At 37.6% G+C, this 19435-nt stretch overlaps 3 protein-coding genes across 4 annotated transcripts in view; 2 read left to right on the top strand and 1 right to left on the bottom strand.

Moving 5' to 3' along the window:
• LOC132145346 (actin-binding protein WASF2-like) overlaps positions 1-5380 on the top strand; it is an 8203-nt gene extending 2823 nt beyond the window's left edge. The window contains exons 3-8 of one of the 2 annotated variants that reach the window (XM_059556271.1): positions 415-568; positions 723-840; positions 978-1102; positions 2288-2452; positions 2551-2999; positions 4471-5380. In XM_059556271.1, the coding sequence (XP_059412254.1) occupies positions 415-568; positions 723-840; positions 978-1102; positions 2288-2452; positions 2551-2999; positions 4471-4628 (1169 nt within the window). In that variant the 3' untranslated portion in view covers positions 4629-5380. Of the gene's footprint in view, positions 1-414; positions 569-722; positions 841-977; positions 1103-2287; positions 2456-2550; positions 3000-4470 lie in introns of both variants that reach the window. The other variant, XM_059556270.1, reaches the window with a different exon arrangement.
• Positions 5381-7399: 2019 nt separating this feature from the next.
• gpr3 (G protein-coupled receptor 3) lies at positions 7400-10578 on the bottom strand. The gene is made up of 2 exons (XM_059555292.1): positions 10288-10578; positions 7400-8950 (listed from the first exon to the last, which is right to left on the bottom strand). Exon 2 carries the CDS (start codon positions 8946-8948, stop codon positions 7968-7970), a length of 981 nt encoding a protein of 326 aa, XP_059411275.1. The 5' UTR covers positions 8949-8950; positions 10288-10578; the 3' UTR covers positions 7400-7967.
• Positions 10579-14652: 4074 nt separating this feature from the next.
• Positions 14653-18571, top strand: cd164l2 (CD164 sialomucin-like 2). The gene is made up of 6 exons (XM_059555291.1): positions 14653-14746; positions 15312-15416; positions 16993-17070; positions 17169-17198; positions 17721-17874; positions 18040-18571. Exons 1-6 carry the CDS (start codon positions 14671-14673, stop codon positions 18053-18055), a joined length of 459 nt encoding a protein of 152 aa, XP_059411274.1. The 5' UTR covers positions 14653-14670; the 3' UTR covers positions 18056-18571.
• Positions 18572-19435: the final 864 nt, after the last annotated feature.

Below are 19435 nucleotides of genomic sequence, written 5' to 3'. Positions count from 1 at the left end.
CTGTAATGTCATGCACAAAGCACAGTAGTGCGTCTATAGCTGTATCTGAATTCACTCCTGTTTGCTCATGTGGCATTTACTGTATTAATAGGCTGTATAAATAGTACATTAATTTTTCTGACGCACTTGATGGGTTCAATAAGCAACATGTCAAGAGCAGAGGCAAAATTAGTGGTTTTCCCCATCTACTCCCCTTTATCTCTTGGCGTCATAGTCATTACTATGGCAACACAGATTTGATATAACCATTTGCAAAATGGCAGTAGCCATAAATATCTAATCGGTGTGCGGTGTGAACAAAGCCTTAATTTGTGATTTTTGGAGCAATGATGCGAAATGAATTAATTACAAATGTCATTATCTGTCTTTGTTGCTTTCTTTTTACTTCCTCCTATTTTTGCTTTCTCGTTCCAGTTTCCCTTCAGGCCATTAACAGCCGCAAAGCCTTCCACTCCAATTTCATCCAGGATCAGCAGCTCTTCATTAGGGTGTCACTACCGCAGCCTATCCATGAGACCTATCTGACCTGCAGCCAGCCACCCCCCCTCAACAATCTGAGCTGTTACAGGTAAACACACCATCAGATCTGATGACCTCCATGTACTGACCACATAAAGGCATGTCAAACTCTTTATATTCATCAAAATATATTAATTGTATTTCTTCAGAATATGGTAATTTTGTTTCAGTATGAGGTGGTTAAAGTGTTTTCTGTTTTCCAGGGAGGATGGAAAGGAGGCTCTGAAGTTCTACACTGATCCGTCTTATTTCTTTGACCTCTGGAAAGAGAAAATGCTTCAAGATACCAAGGACATTATGAAAGAGAAACGCAAACATAAGGTGGGACATGAGAGTATGAAGCATGTGCACACATGTACAGCAACATGATATGTATCAGACGAAATATGATGATAAAATAAGAACCAGAATGCATGAGCTTCTGTAACGGTGTTTATTTCTGTGTTCATTGAGAGCAGAAGAAGAAAGATGACAACCTTAACCGAAGGAACTTGAACCCTCGAAAGATCAAAACCCGTAAAGATGAATGGGAACGCCGGAAAATGGGGGAGGAGTTTGTGGTCCCCAAAAACGATAGCATGGGGTAATGAAAACTAGGTCCAAACTGAATATATTTTAACTTCCAATTTGATGAACCAGTATTGCAGGGCTTCAGGCTGTGACTAAAACGCTCCAATTCTTTGTGACTCTATATTTCAAACTGGAAAAGACATTTAGTTTCCACTTTAAGTCAACCTTAGTTCCCAGGTCATCTACAAAATGGATTAAAATGCTGATAAAGTCAAGATAATGAAAATAGTTTCGCACCTAGGTTTTTTTCCTTATAGGAGCCAGTGGCTTCTTACTCTAATTCTTTTTTGTCTGGAGCCCTGATTATTGATTCTTAAATCCCAAGAACCTGACTTTTGGTCTATGTGCTTTTCAGTCTATGCTTAAAGTAAACATTATTTGAAGCATATCTTCCATTCCTTCAGTTTGTAACAGTCCAATCTTTCAAATTCTTTCAATTTTATACCAAATTCAATTTATCAAAGTCATTTTGAAGCTCTTTTTTTGTGGTGTGACAGATCACTGTAGCTGTTTCAGCTCAAGCAGCAGTGAACCGGTCGTCTCTTCCTCCTTTACCAGTTATGTTGAAAGTAACAGTATAACTTAAAATATCATGTTTCATGCAATCACTCAGTTTCAACCATGGAAAGAACAGCATGTCACATAATGCAGCATTTACTTCAGTGAAGCCATTCAGTGTCCTTAGTTTGTTAGTTAGCTAGAAAAAAATAATTTATTAGTCTTCATTATTTAAGTTCAAATAAATATTTTTTTTTTAACACCATTTAGATTTTTATATTTCAGGGAGTTGGAGTAGAAACATTTATTCAAATATGAAAAAAATGCAAAAATGTGCAATTTAAATGTTTGTATTAAACTATGTTTGTATTTTTTTTTTTTTAATGTTGATTATTATATACAAAATTAAATATACTGTATATGGACTCTTTTGTTAATTCTAACCTTTAATAGTAGTAATCTACCAACTGACAACATTCCCTTTTTAGGTTACAGCTTTAGTTGAGAGAGATTTTATTCCTGAAGTAGCATGTACTCTACCTGATATACATTATGTCCAAATCGAGCCTAAATCGACTCAAAAGCTTTTGAATAGAATTGGCTTGTAAAATCTGTCAATGCTATAGTATAACACAGCGTGACTGTTGGATGAAATGATTGATATGAATGATTAATATTTCTCTTTATGTGTCTTTAACAGCAATTCTTCAGAAGTGTTGAACGGCAGTATCGGCTCTGGTGATGATGGATTTAATCACACCGATGACTATTTGGAACAAAGCACTAACTCCTACATCTATGATCCCAACTCTCCTCTTCCACCTCCAGTGCAAGAGGACCTCCCCCCACCACCACCTCCAGACGTGTCGTGAGAGTCTTTAAATAGCTTACCATTTCTTTCTTTTTGAGCATCAATTGCAGATTGATTTTTGAGCTGACAAGCGTTTATCCTTCCTCTTGCAGGTATAATGATGTATCTGGTGGTCCTCCTTCGAAGCGTGGCAGTCTTTTAAGCCCCAGTCATCCACCTCCAGCTCCACCAGTAATGCCTTCTTCTCCAGGCCGTCCGACTGTTGCTCCTCCTATGGCACCACCACCACCTCCTGGTGGCATGAGCCCACCTCCGCCACCTCCAGGTTTTGATTCGACCCCTTCTCCTCCATTCCCCAACAATGCTGTTTCCATCCCACCTCCACCACCCATGGATGCCTGTAGTCCAGCTCCTCCACCGCCACCCATGGCAGGAGGACCACCTCCCCCTCCCCCTCCCCCTCCTCCTCCAGGTCCTCCTCCACCCTCTGCTCCAGCCCCACCTCCCTCAGGAGGAGTCTCTGCTCCGGCCGCACCCAAAGCCCAGCCTGCTCCGGCCCAGGGCGATGCTCGCAGCGACCTTCTTTCAGCTATCCGTCAAGGTAACATTACTGCATACATTCACACTCTTTAAAAGTTTAGGTGAAATCCAGTCATTCCAGTAGGAATCTGCACTAGAGTGAGGGCAAAAAAGTTCTCTAAGCAGATTTCAGATTGGTCGTGTGAATTCGCTGTGCAGATCACAAGACGTAAAAAATGTTTTATATATCTTTATTTATATTGACTGTGAACCTTTTTTTCTTAATTTTTTTTCTAATGTGAATGCTCTTTTAGTCTGCCTGAATTTACATTTTTTATGTTGGAGGTACAGACCAAGATAATGAGATTAGACTAGCATGAATTAAGTCCAGTTTTATTTCTAGAGTACGGAACAAGGCCAACCAAATTGCTGCACACAGTAAAATACAATAAGAGTAAACCGTGCAATACAATAAAGATTGAAAAATCAGTACAAAAATTAAAACCATATAAGAACCACACTTTGCTACATATTAAAAGGCTTATTAGACATTAATTGTCCGTGCATGCATGCTCCAAAAACAACGCACATTGGGTATTTTATCATTCAAATATTTGATTGCGCTTTACATCCCGATAGTTGACAGACTATAATTTGCAAAAAACCTGCAGCTGCATGATTATAACGTAATGTAAACATGCTGACTGTAAATTTACTGACTTGTTTACACCTGAAATGAATATGTTAAGGTGATTGATCTCAAGTAGCCAGAGCTAAATTTAGGTGTAAATGGGATATAAAAGGGCATTTGTAAGTCAGAAATTTTTCCCCATCGCATTTGTAGTGTGCGTGGACAGAAGTGAAGGGCTGCATTTCTTGTCTGTCTGTTTATTGTGCTAAAACAATGGCTTTAAACAACTTTGTTTAACTTAGCGAAATCTTATCACTGGAGGTTATTGTGATGCACTTAAATGGTTAGTTCCCCCAAAAATGAAAATTAGCCCATAAATGTATCACCCTCAAGTCATCCTAGGGTGTATATCACTTTCTTCTTTCAGACGAATCCAGTCGGAGTTCTATTAAAAATGGTCTCTGATATGTCAAGGTGTTTGATGCAACTCAGCGGTTGTTGCAGTGCATCAGTCCAAAAGAAGTTAAATAAAAATCGCCCATTTATTTAAAAAAAAAAAAGTGTCTCACACGGCTCCTGTGTACAACTGTTGGTGCAAGCTACATTAAAGTCATAATTACAGTTTGAGTATGGATATTTTTCTTACAAAAATGCATCGATTTGCTACAGAAGGCCTTAGTTCACTCCCCGGAGCCATGTGAGACACTTTATTTTTTTATTTTTTTTATTATATTTTAAAATCTTACTTTTGAACAGTAGCGTATGCATTGTATTTGAAGAGTAATTTCTTACTGAACACTTGTCTTACCTGAAACCGATACAGTAATAGCACAAGTTGACAAAGGATTCAGATCATTTCTACACATATGAAATGTTTATTAAAATGTCTCTGAGCTTGCTGTTATTGTGTCTGTGTGTGTAGGATTTAACCTGCGTAAAGTGGAGGAACAGCGAGAGCAGGAGAAGAGAGATCACAATGGCAATGATGTCGCAGCCATCCTGTCCCGCCGCATTGCCGTGGAGTGCAGCGACTCTGAGGATGATTCATCCGAATTTGATGATGATGAGTGGTCTGACTAAAGCTATCGCCCCACTCTTCGTCTCCTGTGTGATGACATTAAGATCATTCCTTTAAGACCTCACACTTCTCATATTGTTTACCTGCAGTGAGGCCAAACGCAAAAAAGGGGAAGAGGGCCAAAAAGTGTGTTTTTGTGTTTGTGTGTGTGTGTGTGTGTGTCCAAAGGGTTGAGTCTAATCTAAATGAGAGAGTGAATTATTTAGTTTATAAGCCTTCTCCTGTTTCAGAGCACCTGTGCCTCTGTATAATGTGGCCAAAGGTAAACCGAGACTGTGTGTGTACTTCCATACTTGGTGTGTGCTCCATCAGTATCGTTTCTATTAAAATCCCACATGATTGAACCTTACTCTGTATTAACTAATCAACTAAAGCCTTCCTTAAAGCAAGACTAGACACACTTTATAATGCAGATATTTAAAATAGTAAGATGGTTTTTTTTAATGATAGTTTTTGCACCTTAACTTTGTATTTCATTGGAGTACATATTCACGGTCCATGACCAAAAGTCGTTATCTGTTTAAATGGCATCCGGCTGTGTCTGTGCTGTTTTCAGAGCCTCACAGTACTACCAGTAGATTTTTCTTTAAGCCCAAGTGCCTGCTTCATAATGCCTGTGGTTTTAATGCCAAAGTTTTAGAACATATGCAAGATTTTGATATCAAAGAAAAGTGAGATTGTTTTATTTGATACATGTGGGTAATAATTATGAATTTTTTTTCTATCAGCAACTGAAATAAAATCTTAAATATAATACTGTGTCCGACTGTTACAAATGTTTTAGAAGAGTGTTGTGTGCATAGCTGAACTTTTTTTCTACATGTATGAGCTTGCATGTGCAGGGGCTTTTATAGACTTCAAACTGTACAGCTGCATACCTATTATGCTGCTTAGGCCACACAGGTGGTCTTGAGCTTAATTAGTAGTTTGAGAAATAATAATTTATAGTTCTCTATTATAGATCAGTGCATTTAACTTAATATATATAGATATTCATAGCAGTGTTATTTTAGTATATTAGAGATACTGGTAGTTATAGTTTTATTATACAGGTCCTTCTAAAAAAATTAGCATATTGTGATAAAGTTCATTATTTTCCATAATGTAATGATAAAAAATTAAACTTTCATATATTTTAGATTCATTGCACACCAACTGAAATATTTCAGGTCTTTTATTGTTTTAATACTGATGATTTTGGCATACAGCTCATGAAAACCCAAAATTCCTATCTCAAAAAATTAGCATATTTCATCCGACCAATAAAAGAAAAATGTTTTTAAAACAAAAAAAGGCAACCTTCAAATAATTATGTTCAGTTATGCACTCAATACTTGGTCGGGAATCCTTTTGCAGAAATGACTGCTTCAATGCGGCGTGGCATGGAGGCAATCAGCCTGTGGCACTGCTGAGGTGTTATGGAGGCCCAGGATGCTTCGATGGCGGCCTTAAGCTCATCCAGAGTGTTGGGTCTTGCGTCTCTCAACTTTCTCTTCACAATATCCCACAGATTCTCTATGGGGTTCAGGTCAGGAGAGTTGGCAGGCCAATTGAGCACAGTAATACCATGGTCAGTAAACCATTTACCAGTGGTTTTGGCACTGTGAGCAGGTGCCAGGTCGTGCTGAAAAACGAAATCTTCATCTCCATAAAGCTTTTCAGCAGATGGAAGCATCAAGTGCTCCAAAATCTCCTGATAGCTAGCTGCATTGACCCTGCCCTTGATAAAACACAGTGGACCAACACCAGCAGCTGACATGGCACCCCAGACCATCACTAACTGTGGGTACTTGACACTGGACTTCAGGCATTTTGCCATTTCCTTCTCCCCAGTCTTCCTCCAGACTCTGGCACCTTGATTTCCGAATGACATGCAAAATTTGCTTTCATCCGAAAAAAGTACTTTGGACCACTGAGCAACAGTCCAGTGCTGCTTCTCTGTAGCCCATTTCCTGCACACGCCTGTGCACGGTGGCTCTGGATGTTTCTACTCCAGACTCAGTCCACTGCTTCCGCAGGTCCCCCAAGGTCTGGAATCGGTCCTTCTCCACAATCTTCCTCAGGGTCCGGTCACCTCTTCTCGTTGTGCAGCGTTTTTTGCCACACTTTTTCCTTCCCACAGACTTCCCAATGAGGTGCCTTGATACAGCACTCTGGGAACAGCCTATTCGTTCAGAAATTTCTTTCTGTGTCTTACCCTCTCGTTTGAGGGTGTCAATGATGGCCTTCTGGACAGCAGTCAGGTCGGCAGTCTTACCCATGATTGCAGTTTTGAGTAATGAACCAGGCTGGGAGTTTTTAAAAGCCTCAGGAATCTTTTGCAGGTGTTTAGAGTTAATTAGTTGATTCAGATGATTAGGTTAATAGCTCGTTTAGAGAACCTTTTCATGATATGCTAATTTTTTGAGATAGGAATTTTGGGTTTTCATGAGCTGTATGCCAAAATCATCAGTATTAAAACAATAAAAGACCTGAAATATTTCAATAGGTGTGCAATGAATCTAAAATATATGAAAGTTTAATTTTTATCATTACATTATGGAAAATAATGAACTTTATCACAATATGCTAATTTTTTGAGAAGGACCTGTATATATAAATATATATTTCATTTCAAGTAATGGTAGAACTATAATAACCTTGAGTCAGCCAATTTATTTGGGTTAATACTTCAAATGAATCTTAATTTAAGTTAAAACCACAAAATTCCACACTAACAAAATGATCAAATGATTTTTTTTTTTTTTTTTTACAAAAAATACTACAGAAAATGTACAAAAGTTACAATTTATTCATTATAAACATATTCCATAAAACATCTCATTTGAACAATAAAACATTCATTCATACATTTGGACATTTTGTGCAACATTAATACATTGTAAGTGCAAACGACATTTATGATGTCTAAAAACATCAGTCAGACTAACAAATGGCAAATAATCTGATCATTAAATACAAACAAAATTCAAACAAGTTTCATATTAAAAGTCAAGTCGTTGTAAAGTGCAAATTATTTTTTTTCCATCAGTAAACTCTGAACTTCAGAGGATGTAAAATGAGGCACAAGTCTGAGACATTAAAGTGGACTGGAGGGTTTCTTCAAAACAGTGGCAGTCTTCTCAGAATAAAGTAAAAAAAAAAAAAAAGACTGTTACATTAACCCTTTTTAGCATTTCAAAAAATGATGCAGATTGACAGTGGTCGTGTTAACAGCACAGAGACAGGAGATTTGGCAACTGGCACAGTAATATTCCCAAACAGGAACAGATATAAAACTTGAAAACGGATTTTGTATGGCACCATAGAATCTTCCAAAGTGTTCAGGTGTACTCATGATGTTAGACATCACTGGGAGTGTGTGTGTTTTTGTTGGGTGTGTTAGGTAGACAGCAGCAGCAGGCTTGTCGCAGCACTCTCTGTATGTATGTGTTTCTGTAGGCATAGATCAGAGGGTTCAGCAGGGAGTTTCCTGTGACTGGAACCAATGTGGCGTAAGTATACAAAGCTGGAGACGATCCATCGGCCAAGAGACCATACAAGGCAAAGGGCATCCAGCAGCTGGCGAATGTGGCAAGGATGAGAGCGAGTGTGTGAACCCGACGGCGCGTGTGTGTGCGCGCAGATGGGAGTGTGTGTCTCTGGAGGGCGATTTGGTGCGAGTGGCGAAGTACGACCCGGCAGATACAAGCGTTGAGCTGCAGCATCAGGGCCAAGGTGAGCAGGAAGCCACCACACAGGGTCGCCAGGTGCACTCGGGTCAAAGGGCGAAGAACGCTACAGGATTCTCCATCGTGCAAGCAATTCCAGCCCATGGCAGGCAGGGCACCTTGAAGAGCGGCAAGAGTCCAGCAGATGGCCAGAGCGCAGCGTGTTTGCGTGTGTGTGCGCCGGGATCCGTAGGTCAGAGCGTGATGTAGTGAAAGGAAGCGGTCCAGAGTGATTCCCAACAGAGAGAACACGGATGCACTGAGTGCGCTTACTAACAGACCCACGCTGCCCAGCTCTAGAGCTTCTGAGTACACACACTGGCGAGACAGGAAGTGCAAAAGGAGTCCCACCCCTGTCAGGAAGTCCGCCCAGGCCAGGCTGCCAATTAGCAGGAACATAGGAGCCCGCAGAGATGGTGAGGAGAAGATAGTGGCCACGACGATTGCATTTTCACAGCAAATCAAGGCTCCTGATACGCACAAGGCCACGTCCCATGGAGTCATCGCTGTGGCCTCGAGGGGTTTAGGGGTGACATGGGAAGGGGTGAGTTCCAGCAGTTGGTTCATCGCCAAGATGACTTCTAAGCCCACTTCAGAGTCATTCAGGGCCATTACTGTGGGAGAGGGAGACAGATTTAGTCACACAATTCACAGCACGGTGACTGTCACGTATTCTGTTGAGCACTAGAGCTCCTGCTCTCCACTCCAAGGCCTGACCTCATAATGACATGCAGAGTAAGATGAACTGCAGTTAATAGCATCGTATTCAATCTGACATTCCTAGTCTGCACACTACGAGTACTACTGGAGATGCTGGAAAGGGCAAGAGCTAATGGAACACTTTATGAGTCAGTCTCCAAATGCATACATTGCACATTTGATTTAGATTACATTATAATTTTAATGTAAAAATAATATTTAATTATAATATATATAAGAATTCTGCACTAAAAACCTGTTACGTAATGTAATATAATGTAAATATAATATCATAATAGGTTTGGGGTTGGTAAGATTTTTGTTGTTGTTTTTAAAAAAGAAGTCTCTTATACTCAACATCACATAATATAGTGAAATATTAGATTAACCATTTTTTTAATATATTTTAAAATGTAATTTATTCCTATGATTGCAAAGCTGAATTCTCAGCAGCTGTTACTTCAGTCTTCTGTGTCACATGATCCTTCAGAAACCATTCTAATTTGCTGCTCAAAAAGCATTTCTTACTATAATAATTAAGATTGAAAACAGCTGCTGCTTTGTTTTCCTAAAATTCTAAACGACTTTGCTGTCACAGTAAAATATATTACTCATCAATTTCTATATTAATATAATACAACAAAATATTTTATCTTGTTTTTTATTTTATTTGTATATCAGGTAGCTTATTCATATTGGGTTGGTGAAGGTTACATTTTATTTTGTCGATTAACTGCATATTAAATTATTTTAGTGTTTTAGCATCATGTGGTATACCCATTGTTCACTGAAAGGCTAATTTTGAACTTTAACATGTAGCCTATTTGCCACCTATTATTATCATCATCCAGAACTATAAAGTGTTTAACTCATATTACAGTACTTATTCATGTAGCATTATCATTAATATTTATTCAAACAAACTTGCACTAATTACAAAAAAGTCAGAATTTCAGTAGGTTTTTAATAAGCAAACTAAAAATGTATAAGTATCTCCTGGATCCTGAAGGGTTAAACGTGCGCCTGGCTGGGAATCACCGTTTTGAAGTTCAGAGCAGATCTGAGCGCTCCTCAAGCAGCCTGATACAACATAACAAGTTATGTAAAATATACGCGCACCAATAACACCATCCCTTAACGTCTTTAATATTCTCGCTGAATTTTCATAGCGCTTTTCTGACATCAAAGCTAGTCACCTTGAATTTAACAATAATTTCAAGAGTATCTAAAAAGATGCATAAAACAGACTTACGGAAGCTGTAGAAGATTGCAAAGCTGACAGTTCTTCACGCCACCATCCAGCTGAAGGTCTCTTGGAGCTCGTGCTGAAATCTGAGATTGAGCTGCCAGTGAATCCCGGGGTCCGCTGAGGCGCGAGCAAATCCAGCTCTTTAGAAAACGATATCTTGCTCTTCTTGCACCGCGAGGTTTCTTCTTAGCTCCTCTGTATTCGTTCTATCGCTTCTGTATAACACTCAGCTCCGGTGGGCTGCGAGCTATACCTTCATCGATTCCCCTCTGACGTCACGATGATGAGGGGCGATTCTGCCCCGGCCGACCAATCAGGAGACTCTCAGGGACACCAGCCTCTGTCGTAATTTCATTCATAAAAATACCGCATTCTTTCACCCCGCCCACTGCGACGGCGGGAGAGAGGACAAAGTGTAATCAATCAACCTTGTTTAAGGCAGTACGTGCGTGGACCAAAATGCACTTGGACATCAGAAAAATCACTGATGATAAACATTGACCTAGTACGCTTATATCAGAATAGAATCAGCTTGCGTGTGATCGTGTGTGATTGAGAGGGAACGTGAGAGTGAGTCACTGCTGTCCAAGGTGCTGAAAAACTTGCACGTTTCGTTGATTGTGACGTAAGTTGTGCCGCACTATTGGTACGTGGCACAACTCTACGACACTCTTGGGCTAGTTACTCAAGGCTAATATATTACTCATTACATTACTCCTTTCAAAAGTAATATTGTTACTTATTACTTTCTGGCGACAGTAACTAGTTACGCTACTAGTTACATTACTTTTTCTTCACGCCCCACAGAACTGTGTATCTTCCACATAACATTATTCAAGAATGTTACTAACCACATATTTCGGCCTCATCATTTGACCAAAATCCACAATGGATCGCAGTCAGAGGTTATTACAAACACTCAATAGTAACATTCAAGTAGAAGTGTTGTATTTATCTCATTAATTGTCATGTGCAGCTTGAAGCTAATTGTAATTTCTCCGTTACACATATACGTTTATATTTCCTAATGCATTTTAGCAAATCACATAAGTTTGTAAGACACTGTTTAATTTTCCTTAAAGATTTTTAATTATAATAATATAATTTACCACATGCTGATCAGAGGGATGTGGTTGGGATATAAATAAATGCCAGAGTAAAGTAAAGCCACAACTTACACAACAGTGTTCAGATCATCTTTTTTCCTGACAAAATTAATATAATGCAATATTTCTGTCTGCTCAATGTAAGCTTTTCCATATTCCAAGCTTGCCTGCTGCATTGGGCACATGACGTGCATGTGAGAGTCGTGAAAATTATGAAAATAAATCTAGGAATTATTTGGATTTTAAATCAGCGGGTTGAGGCATCAAAAGTAACTAAGCTGTTTTATGGATGATAACTGTAATATTACTGAAATCTTATTAGTAATTAGTTACACTACTAGTTACTGCAAAAAGTCGGGTAATATACTCCTCTGATTATTATATTATATTATATTTCACATCTACCATATCCCACGTGTTCATCTATAACCTTGTATAAGTGACAAAGCTAAAATATAGCAAACAAGAACTCGAGCACACGCATCTGCCAATAGGCTTGTTTACCATTTTTATTTAAATGCTACTATTCGGATGATTGAAGGTTATAACTATGACATAATTTCCCCGCAGATGATGGAGATTATGGCGCTTCCCGGCAGATCTGGCGCGTGGGCGTCGCAGTGCTCGCGTGGCTCTGCATTTCAATGAAGCAGGTGGGCGAGCGCTACAATACTGGGGAACTCTCCTGTTCTCTATAAAAGGACACGCACTTCCGGTGGTCACCAGCTGGTAGATATTATAAGCAATACCCCCTTAAGCTTTCTGTGGTCGGGGAGAGTGTCTGCAAGTGTCAATTGAAGATACTGACTGAAGATACTGAACAATTTATCAAGGACTTCTAAGGCTGACTAAACTGGTGGCTTGTTGGGAAAACATAGTCTAATAATAATACATTTAAATTAACAGTATTATATATTATATGAAATAACTCAATCAACAAATCAAATGCATTAGTGAACACCAACAAGAAAGACTAGAACAACCTCCTTAAGGTAATTGCACCATGCTACATATATATATATATAATGCAGATTTATATATATATATATATATATATATATATATATATATATATATATGTATATATATAAACCATATATATATATATATATAATCCATATATATATATATATATAATCATAATAATTAATCCATTATAAACATAATCCATTATATATATATATATATACATATAATCCAAATAATTCCTAGACTCTCACATGCACGTCATGTGCCCAATGCATCAGGCAAGCTTGGAATATGGAAAAGCTTACATTGAGCAGACAGAAATATTGCATTATATTAATCAACAAATCAAATGCATTAGTGAACACCAACAAGACAGTTGGTGTTCACTAGAACAACCTCCTTAAGGTAATTGCACCATGCTACATGTTTCTAATGCAGATTCTCAGCTTTTCCAGCTGGTGCCTTTTTTGTATTTATTTTATCCATCCCTGCTAGTCTGTAGAAATCTTTTTTTTTGTAACAATTGTATGTTATGCAGTAATGCATTATTGGCCTCATACACTTAATGTGTCTCCAACTGATTCTGTGGGCTTATGTCAATCAGAGAATCAATTGAAAAGGATGTTTAGAAATAAGAGCACAGACACTGTTTATCATTCCACCGTTATATCTCCTTGAGCTCCTTTTTGGCGGGAAGTCAAAGTGTGTGCGCATGTACTGGGGGGTGTACTGCGGAATTTCTCGCAGTTACCTAATATCTGCAGAGCGCGTGCGCGGCTTTATCTCTCTGCACCTAGTTCTCCCTAGAGGAGGACACCCACTCTCTCTCTCTCTCTCTCTCTCTCTCTCTCTCTCTCTCTGTTCACACGGTTTGGCACTATTGATCTGTCTGTGTGTCATGAGACATTACAAAACAGTTTAAGGAGTGATGGTGTGGGTTAGGGAGATTCTCGGTGGGTTTTAATTGAATGGTGGGTAGGCACTGAATTTATTGCAAAAACAAATGCTGACCTGATTTGCATTGATCCCCAGATGTAGCAATGATAGTGGTGACTGTTTCCTCCTACACAAGCAGTAGTCCCGCACCTACATAAATATCATCGCCTCCGCTGCTTAGTTTATTATGCTGTGACTTTTAATTACAATTAAATACTGAGCATCCAGGAGCATGGCGAGGATGCAGAGGGATTGAAGGATAAATAGAAAGGATAACTTTTTATGTAACTATGCCAAACTCTGGCTCTCTTGCTCTGGCACTGTTCTGTTTGTTTTTCCTGGCTTAATATATATTACAAATGTTAAATAATTATGTTGTACAAAGCACAGATTTTGTTTAAATCTTCAAATGCCTAAATATATTACAAAATGTACTTGAGTGGAGCAAGAAAATGTAATTCCAATTTCAAAATGCATTTTAGGTAAAAACAAAATGTATTTTTTAAATGAATGTTGAACCTGAAAATATATTTATGCAAACACATTTTAATGTAACAATTGTACACATATTTTAAAATATATAAAAAAAAATTAATTATATATAAAATATTTAAGTGCATGGCATCCACACAGCCTTTTAGTCTTTTACACTACATTGCTTTCCCTAAAAACATTTTCTGAGCCACCAGAGAGACAGACAATCAGAAAGAAGGTCAGAAGAACCAGTATGGACATGCTGCTGACTGTCTATAATGATCTGGGCCACAGGAGACCTGCATCTTTTGGGAATTAGATGTGACACATTTCTGAAGCCTGCCTGTGAAAAGGCAGAATGTCTTCAGTGGTGTGGATATCAAGAAATGGTCATTTGCCATTTGGTTGCCATGTTACCTGTCTCACATTACACAGCTTCCAGTCTCGCTGAATCAGAGGGCATGACGTCAACACACACACACACACACACACGCACCACATGCTCCTCACAGTTCACAACGACCTTTCGTCTGGAGGACACAGGCATTTAGGTCTGGATATTTTCTTGACAGGAACATTTATGACTCCTACTCTTTAAGTTTTTAGTTTTACCCTTTCTGAGCTGAGGTAAAGTTGTTTGTGTTGTGAAAGTGTTTCACTTTCAACTTGTTGGCATCTAGTGCTTGTATCACACTTTAGTTACATTATTGTGGTAAGTGTTTCACAGAGTAAGTCTGACTAGAAAAAGTTAAGATTGTAAGACTGATTCAAAGATAAATTGTGTTTTACTTATAGGTTAAGTTGTTACTTTATTGTTAATTTATGTCAACATTTCCAGTTCGAAATGAGGAACTTTGTGCATGTGTTTATTACAGGAGGGATTATTGACGATTTTTTGAGAATGAGGTGTGTGTGGGCCGCACTCTGTGGGATTGTACTGCTAACACAGGTTATTATAACCAATTCACAAACCTCAGGTAAGTGTCACTACAATAATGAGCTTGTATATCAATGCTGAATAGCTTTAACTTAAAAAAAAAAAAAGCTTTTTAGCTAAAATATTTAAATCTGCATATCTAACCTACTTTGACAACTGGACTATTTAGCTATGATGTCTCGCAGCCATTATATTAAATTTCAACTTTTCTGTATTTTAATTTTAATTTTAAAGATTTTTGCTCATAAAAATAAATGTTTAAAAATCAACCTAATCTAAGTAAAATCTTATATGTGAGTTTTGAATAATCAGTTCTTGAATTAAAGCACAGTTTAAGAATCAAATTTTTAAAGTCAGAAGAAAAAAGACAGTATTAGTTAGAGGAGCAGGTCTTGTGGTAGATGTCCAGTCTGTTTTATTCTGCTGCATTTGAGTGCTGCTGAACAACACTTTTTGGTATCAATTCAGAAAAGCATTTCTCTCTTTTGTACAATGTGATTTATCTATAATTTATTTGATAACATTTCTTACTTTTTCTCTCAAACATATGTGAGTGTTAGGTGAGAATATAAGCTTACATCTTTAATCTCTTGACGGCCTCACAGATTCACCCATTGGTGACTGTTCTCAGTTTGGCTCGTGCAATGGCTGCATCAGCGGAGACCCGGCCCTCAACCTGACACGATGTGTGTGGAAAAGTTGTAATGACGGTAAAGAAACACATGTTGTGTATGAGTTTAAATGTATTCTCCGATGCAATGTCTCTGTTGTTTGTGCACACACACACACACACACGCACCGAGGATCCCACTGAAGGACATGTGATCCTGGCCACGGAGAGCCATCTCAGGAACAACCCGGTGAATTATTCAAGCACAGGCAGACATGCAGTTACAGCTGCCGTCCACACAGACATCAGTCTTAGTAAATAATTCAACACCATTATCTAACCTCCTGGAAATAAGTGTGAGGAGACATAAAGAGAGAGATGTTCAACAACAAGCAGCATCTTTTAGTCTATTCATGCTCTGTTGCCAAGGCAACCAACTCTGTAACCCAGTCTCTTTCTCTTTTAGACCCATATCTAAAATGCAGCTAGGTTTATGCTCACTTTGCTTTACATACTAAAATAACTAAATTACATTATAGTGCTTTCTACTTAACTACTTGTCAAATAAACAAAAACTTAACTTGAAATATTGATTAAATTTTTTATATCTGGGAATACTAAATTCATCATGTTTTCATTGTCATGTGACCTACCTGTTGTGTCATCGCTTCACTTTCATTTACAAATCCTCTCCTGTGGCCTCATGCAGTAGTAAACTGTCAGAAGCAGATGGTCATCCGGGAACTTTTCGCCTACTTTTTATGAATACTCTGACATATTGCTCTTTTCATATTCTATTTTTTCCCACCTATAAATATCTTCTAAGTATTTATGCAGCACATTCTGAGAGACACAAGGTTGTGCCAGTTGCCATCATTTGTAACGTGCAGTAAATGGTAAAATGAGTTTTATTTATGATTATGTTAATAATGTAAATTAAAGTAAAATGACTACAAGTAGCTATAGCGAACTGTTTTTGTATAGAGAAAAGTAACCGGTGTCACATATTTAAATTTAAAATGGCCTTTCCTGCGCTTACTTTAAAAATAAGGCCAGTTCTATTAAGTGTGACATGACATACAGCCAAATATGGTGACCCATACTCAGAATTCATGCATGCACGAATAATCTGCACAAATAATCAAGGAATGTAACTACAGAAGAGTCAAGTTTTAAATAAGTTAAAATATAAAAAGTCTTTGGTCATTTTTGAGTGCGATGCTAATGGTCTAATCAGATTCAATGATCTATGTTAAGCTAAGCTAAAAGTGCTAACACCAGACCTGGAGTTCGGCTGAATGGATATGAAAATGGTAAAACTCAACTGTTGGAAAATGAGCCTATTTTCATAAAAAGTGGAATTTTCCTTAAAATTTTTCACAGGAATGAAAGTGAGGCTGACTGAGGGGTAGAAGTACAGTGTTCATTGGATTATACTGCTGTTTAATACAAACATATTGTTTTGATTTTTTCTTTTTTTTTCTGAAGAAAAGCTGTCAGTAATAGTTTTGAAAGTTATTATGAAAATTACGTGATTTGGGATCTCAGTTTCATCTCCCTGACTTAGGGTCTATTGACCCATCAGAATCAAATGTTCCAGAGCGCTGTGTAATAAAGCAAATCAGTTCACTTATCTGACGGTGACTGAATGTCAGTATTATGTATTTCATTTTCAGGAAATGACACAAGATGCATGTCTGACACTGAAGACTTTGGAGGCTGCTCTGTCTACAATGAGACCAGCATGTGCCAAGGCAAGTAAAAATGTACGTATTTGCAAATGAATGTGTGTGTGTGTGTGTGTGTGTGTGTGTGTGCATATGCTCATGTGTATGTTTGTTTATTGTAGCAGATGGTGGGTCTGCTGATGGTGGCGGCAAAGGTGAGGCATTTGATTTTCACTATATAAATCCTATTATGCATATTTTGGTTGTTGATGCAGGAGAAAGAGATCAAATAGAAACAACAGAGTTAAGCTATCTTCTTACAAATACCAGCTCTCGCAAAATAACTTCTAGTATCACGAAAAAAGAAGACAAATTTAGCAAACATCTTTGCATATAAAGTATTTTACAGGGAATACGTTTCCGACCTCCTGTCCAAAAATCACTTAACCATGACAAAATATAGGCTACCTTTTATCTGTCAAATGAAGGAAAAATATTACATCAATAGAATATGAATATGAGTACAACTAGAATTACGAATATAAATGCATAATACTTGAGTAACTGAATAGGCTATATGAATAACATAATACAGTGATATGAGTATAGTGAAATAAAACAAAAAATAATAAGTCATAATAAGTATACTGAATGAATGAATATGAACAATAAGGAAACCGAACCTTATTGGAAACTCTGATACACCAGTTGTTGTTGTTTACTGAATTCTCATTTTCATGACACAACCCCTGGGTCAGGCCCTGATTTCTCTCAAGCATCATTTGACCTGTCCAGCTTCATTGGAGGAATCATCCTAGTGTTGGTGTTGCAGGCTGGGGCTTTTTTTGCCATGCGGTTCCTCAAAACGAAAGACAGCTCTTATGAAACTATGTGAGTAATAATCATTAACTGAATGTGAGCTTTTTCTTAATTGATTTTGTCCTTAAATTTGTAATGCAGTATGTAAGAACAACAAGGGCATTTATAGGGCGGAGGGATTTCTTCTGTATGTGTTGATCATTAACTGTGTAACTGTTTTGCCACCTTCTCTTACAGTGAACAACCTCAGTGAGAAAATGAGTCATGGACGGGTGAGAAAATTACAGAACAAAACACAAAGAAAAGCAGATACTCAAAGGACTGGATGTTGCATTGGGGAGAAGTCTATAGACACTGTTTTCTCTTTTTGCTTGTCCTAAAGCTTCATTAGCCTGTTAATTGCTTCACCATTTCACCATCACCATTTGTTAAATGACAAAAACTATTTTTGTGTGTACAGAAGGGAGAAATGTGAACAGAGAATGATATAGACATGTGGTATGACAAATATACTATGAAATTATTCACATTTGAGTGTGGCAATGTGATTATCTCATATCTGTTTAAGGTGATTGAAAACTCTGGTTTAGCTCTGTTTCTGTTCGTTACTTTGATTTTAAAGATTGTTGAACTATTTTATTTGATTTCTTGAATAATTGCATGCCCTTGTATCTGCTTTTTATTAAATGCTATGTTTTGTAGGTAGTTACCTGGACTTATGTAGCATTGAGATTGAATGTAAAATGAAGCAATAAAGTAATTAGACTCTGAATGTTATACAGTGTTAACCCTGTAGGTGTCAGTAGAACGAAATTTTTAAAAACCTAAACCTCTCTAGAGGATGCATCCATCACTTAAAAGAATGAACATATTTTGTGCTTTTGACAGTATCTTAAATGGTCCTTCGTTTATTTTATTTAATATATATATATATATGGTTGCTGACGTTTTTAACCATCAATTTAATAAGACGTGTTTTACAGTGCACATGACAGTCTGAATTTCAAATCTCATGCATCTGTATTCCTCACATTGGGCTCCTTCTCTCATTCTCTTGTATTGGATTAATAGACACTAATTCCACACACTTACCATGTATATGCATTCACTCTGTCCACACATTCAGAAAGAACACATGAAGAGTTCAGATGCATAAGCCTCTAAGTGTCATCTGAATTTGTCTTAAAATTTGCATTTTTCTCAGGTTCCTATATTTATGTTTAGTTATTTCACTTGTAATGACATTGAACAGAACCTATTAATTGGCATTAAAATGAAATAACTGATCCCACACATGAGATCCTGAGAAAAATGCTCGTTTTGAAAGCAAATTTCAGATGGGACTTAGAGGCTTTTGCATCTGAACTCTTCACATACTCTCACATACACACTGAATTCTGTGAAGGTGGTTTCCCTACAGTGATTCTGGCTGTAGGACTGCCAAATGACTGAAGAAACATTGTTAACATGATGATATAAAACTGTATGTCTTGTCTATCAGCACACTTTACTGAAACCACCAATCATCACAGTTATAACAAAACTATATAGAAGGTAAGACTGCTAGAATGTGACACTACTGCATTGCAGTAAATAGAACTTAAATGTTAATATGGAATCAAAACTAATTTGC

This window comes from Carassius carassius, chromosome 8 (assembly GCF_963082965.1).
Source record: "Carassius carassius chromosome 8, fCarCar2.1, whole genome shotgun sequence".
Classification (NCBI taxonomy): Eukaryota; Metazoa; Chordata; class Actinopteri; order Cypriniformes; family Cyprinidae; genus Carassius; species Carassius carassius.
Note: the sequence above shows the minus strand (reverse complement) of the source record. Positions and strands in the feature narration are given on the sequence as shown.

Bases quoted from the DNA above. Each gene is read 5' to 3' on its own strand.
- gpr3 (XM_059555292.1), bottom strand. From the start codon at position 8,948: ATGGCCCTGAATGACTCTGAAGTGGGCTTAGAAGTCATCTTGGCGATG.
- cd164l2 (XM_059555291.1), top strand. From the start codon at position 14,671: ATGAGGTGTGTGTGGGCCGCACTCTGTGGGATTGTACTGCTAACACAG. The intron at 14,747-15,311 runs GTAAGTGTCACT...ACGGCCTCACAG, and splicing joins AACCAATTCACAAACCTCAG to ATTCACCCATTGGTGACTGT. The intron at 15,417-16,992 runs GTAAAGAAACAC...TTTCATTTTCAG, and splicing joins GTGGAAAAGTTGTAATGACG to GAAATGACACAAGATGCATG.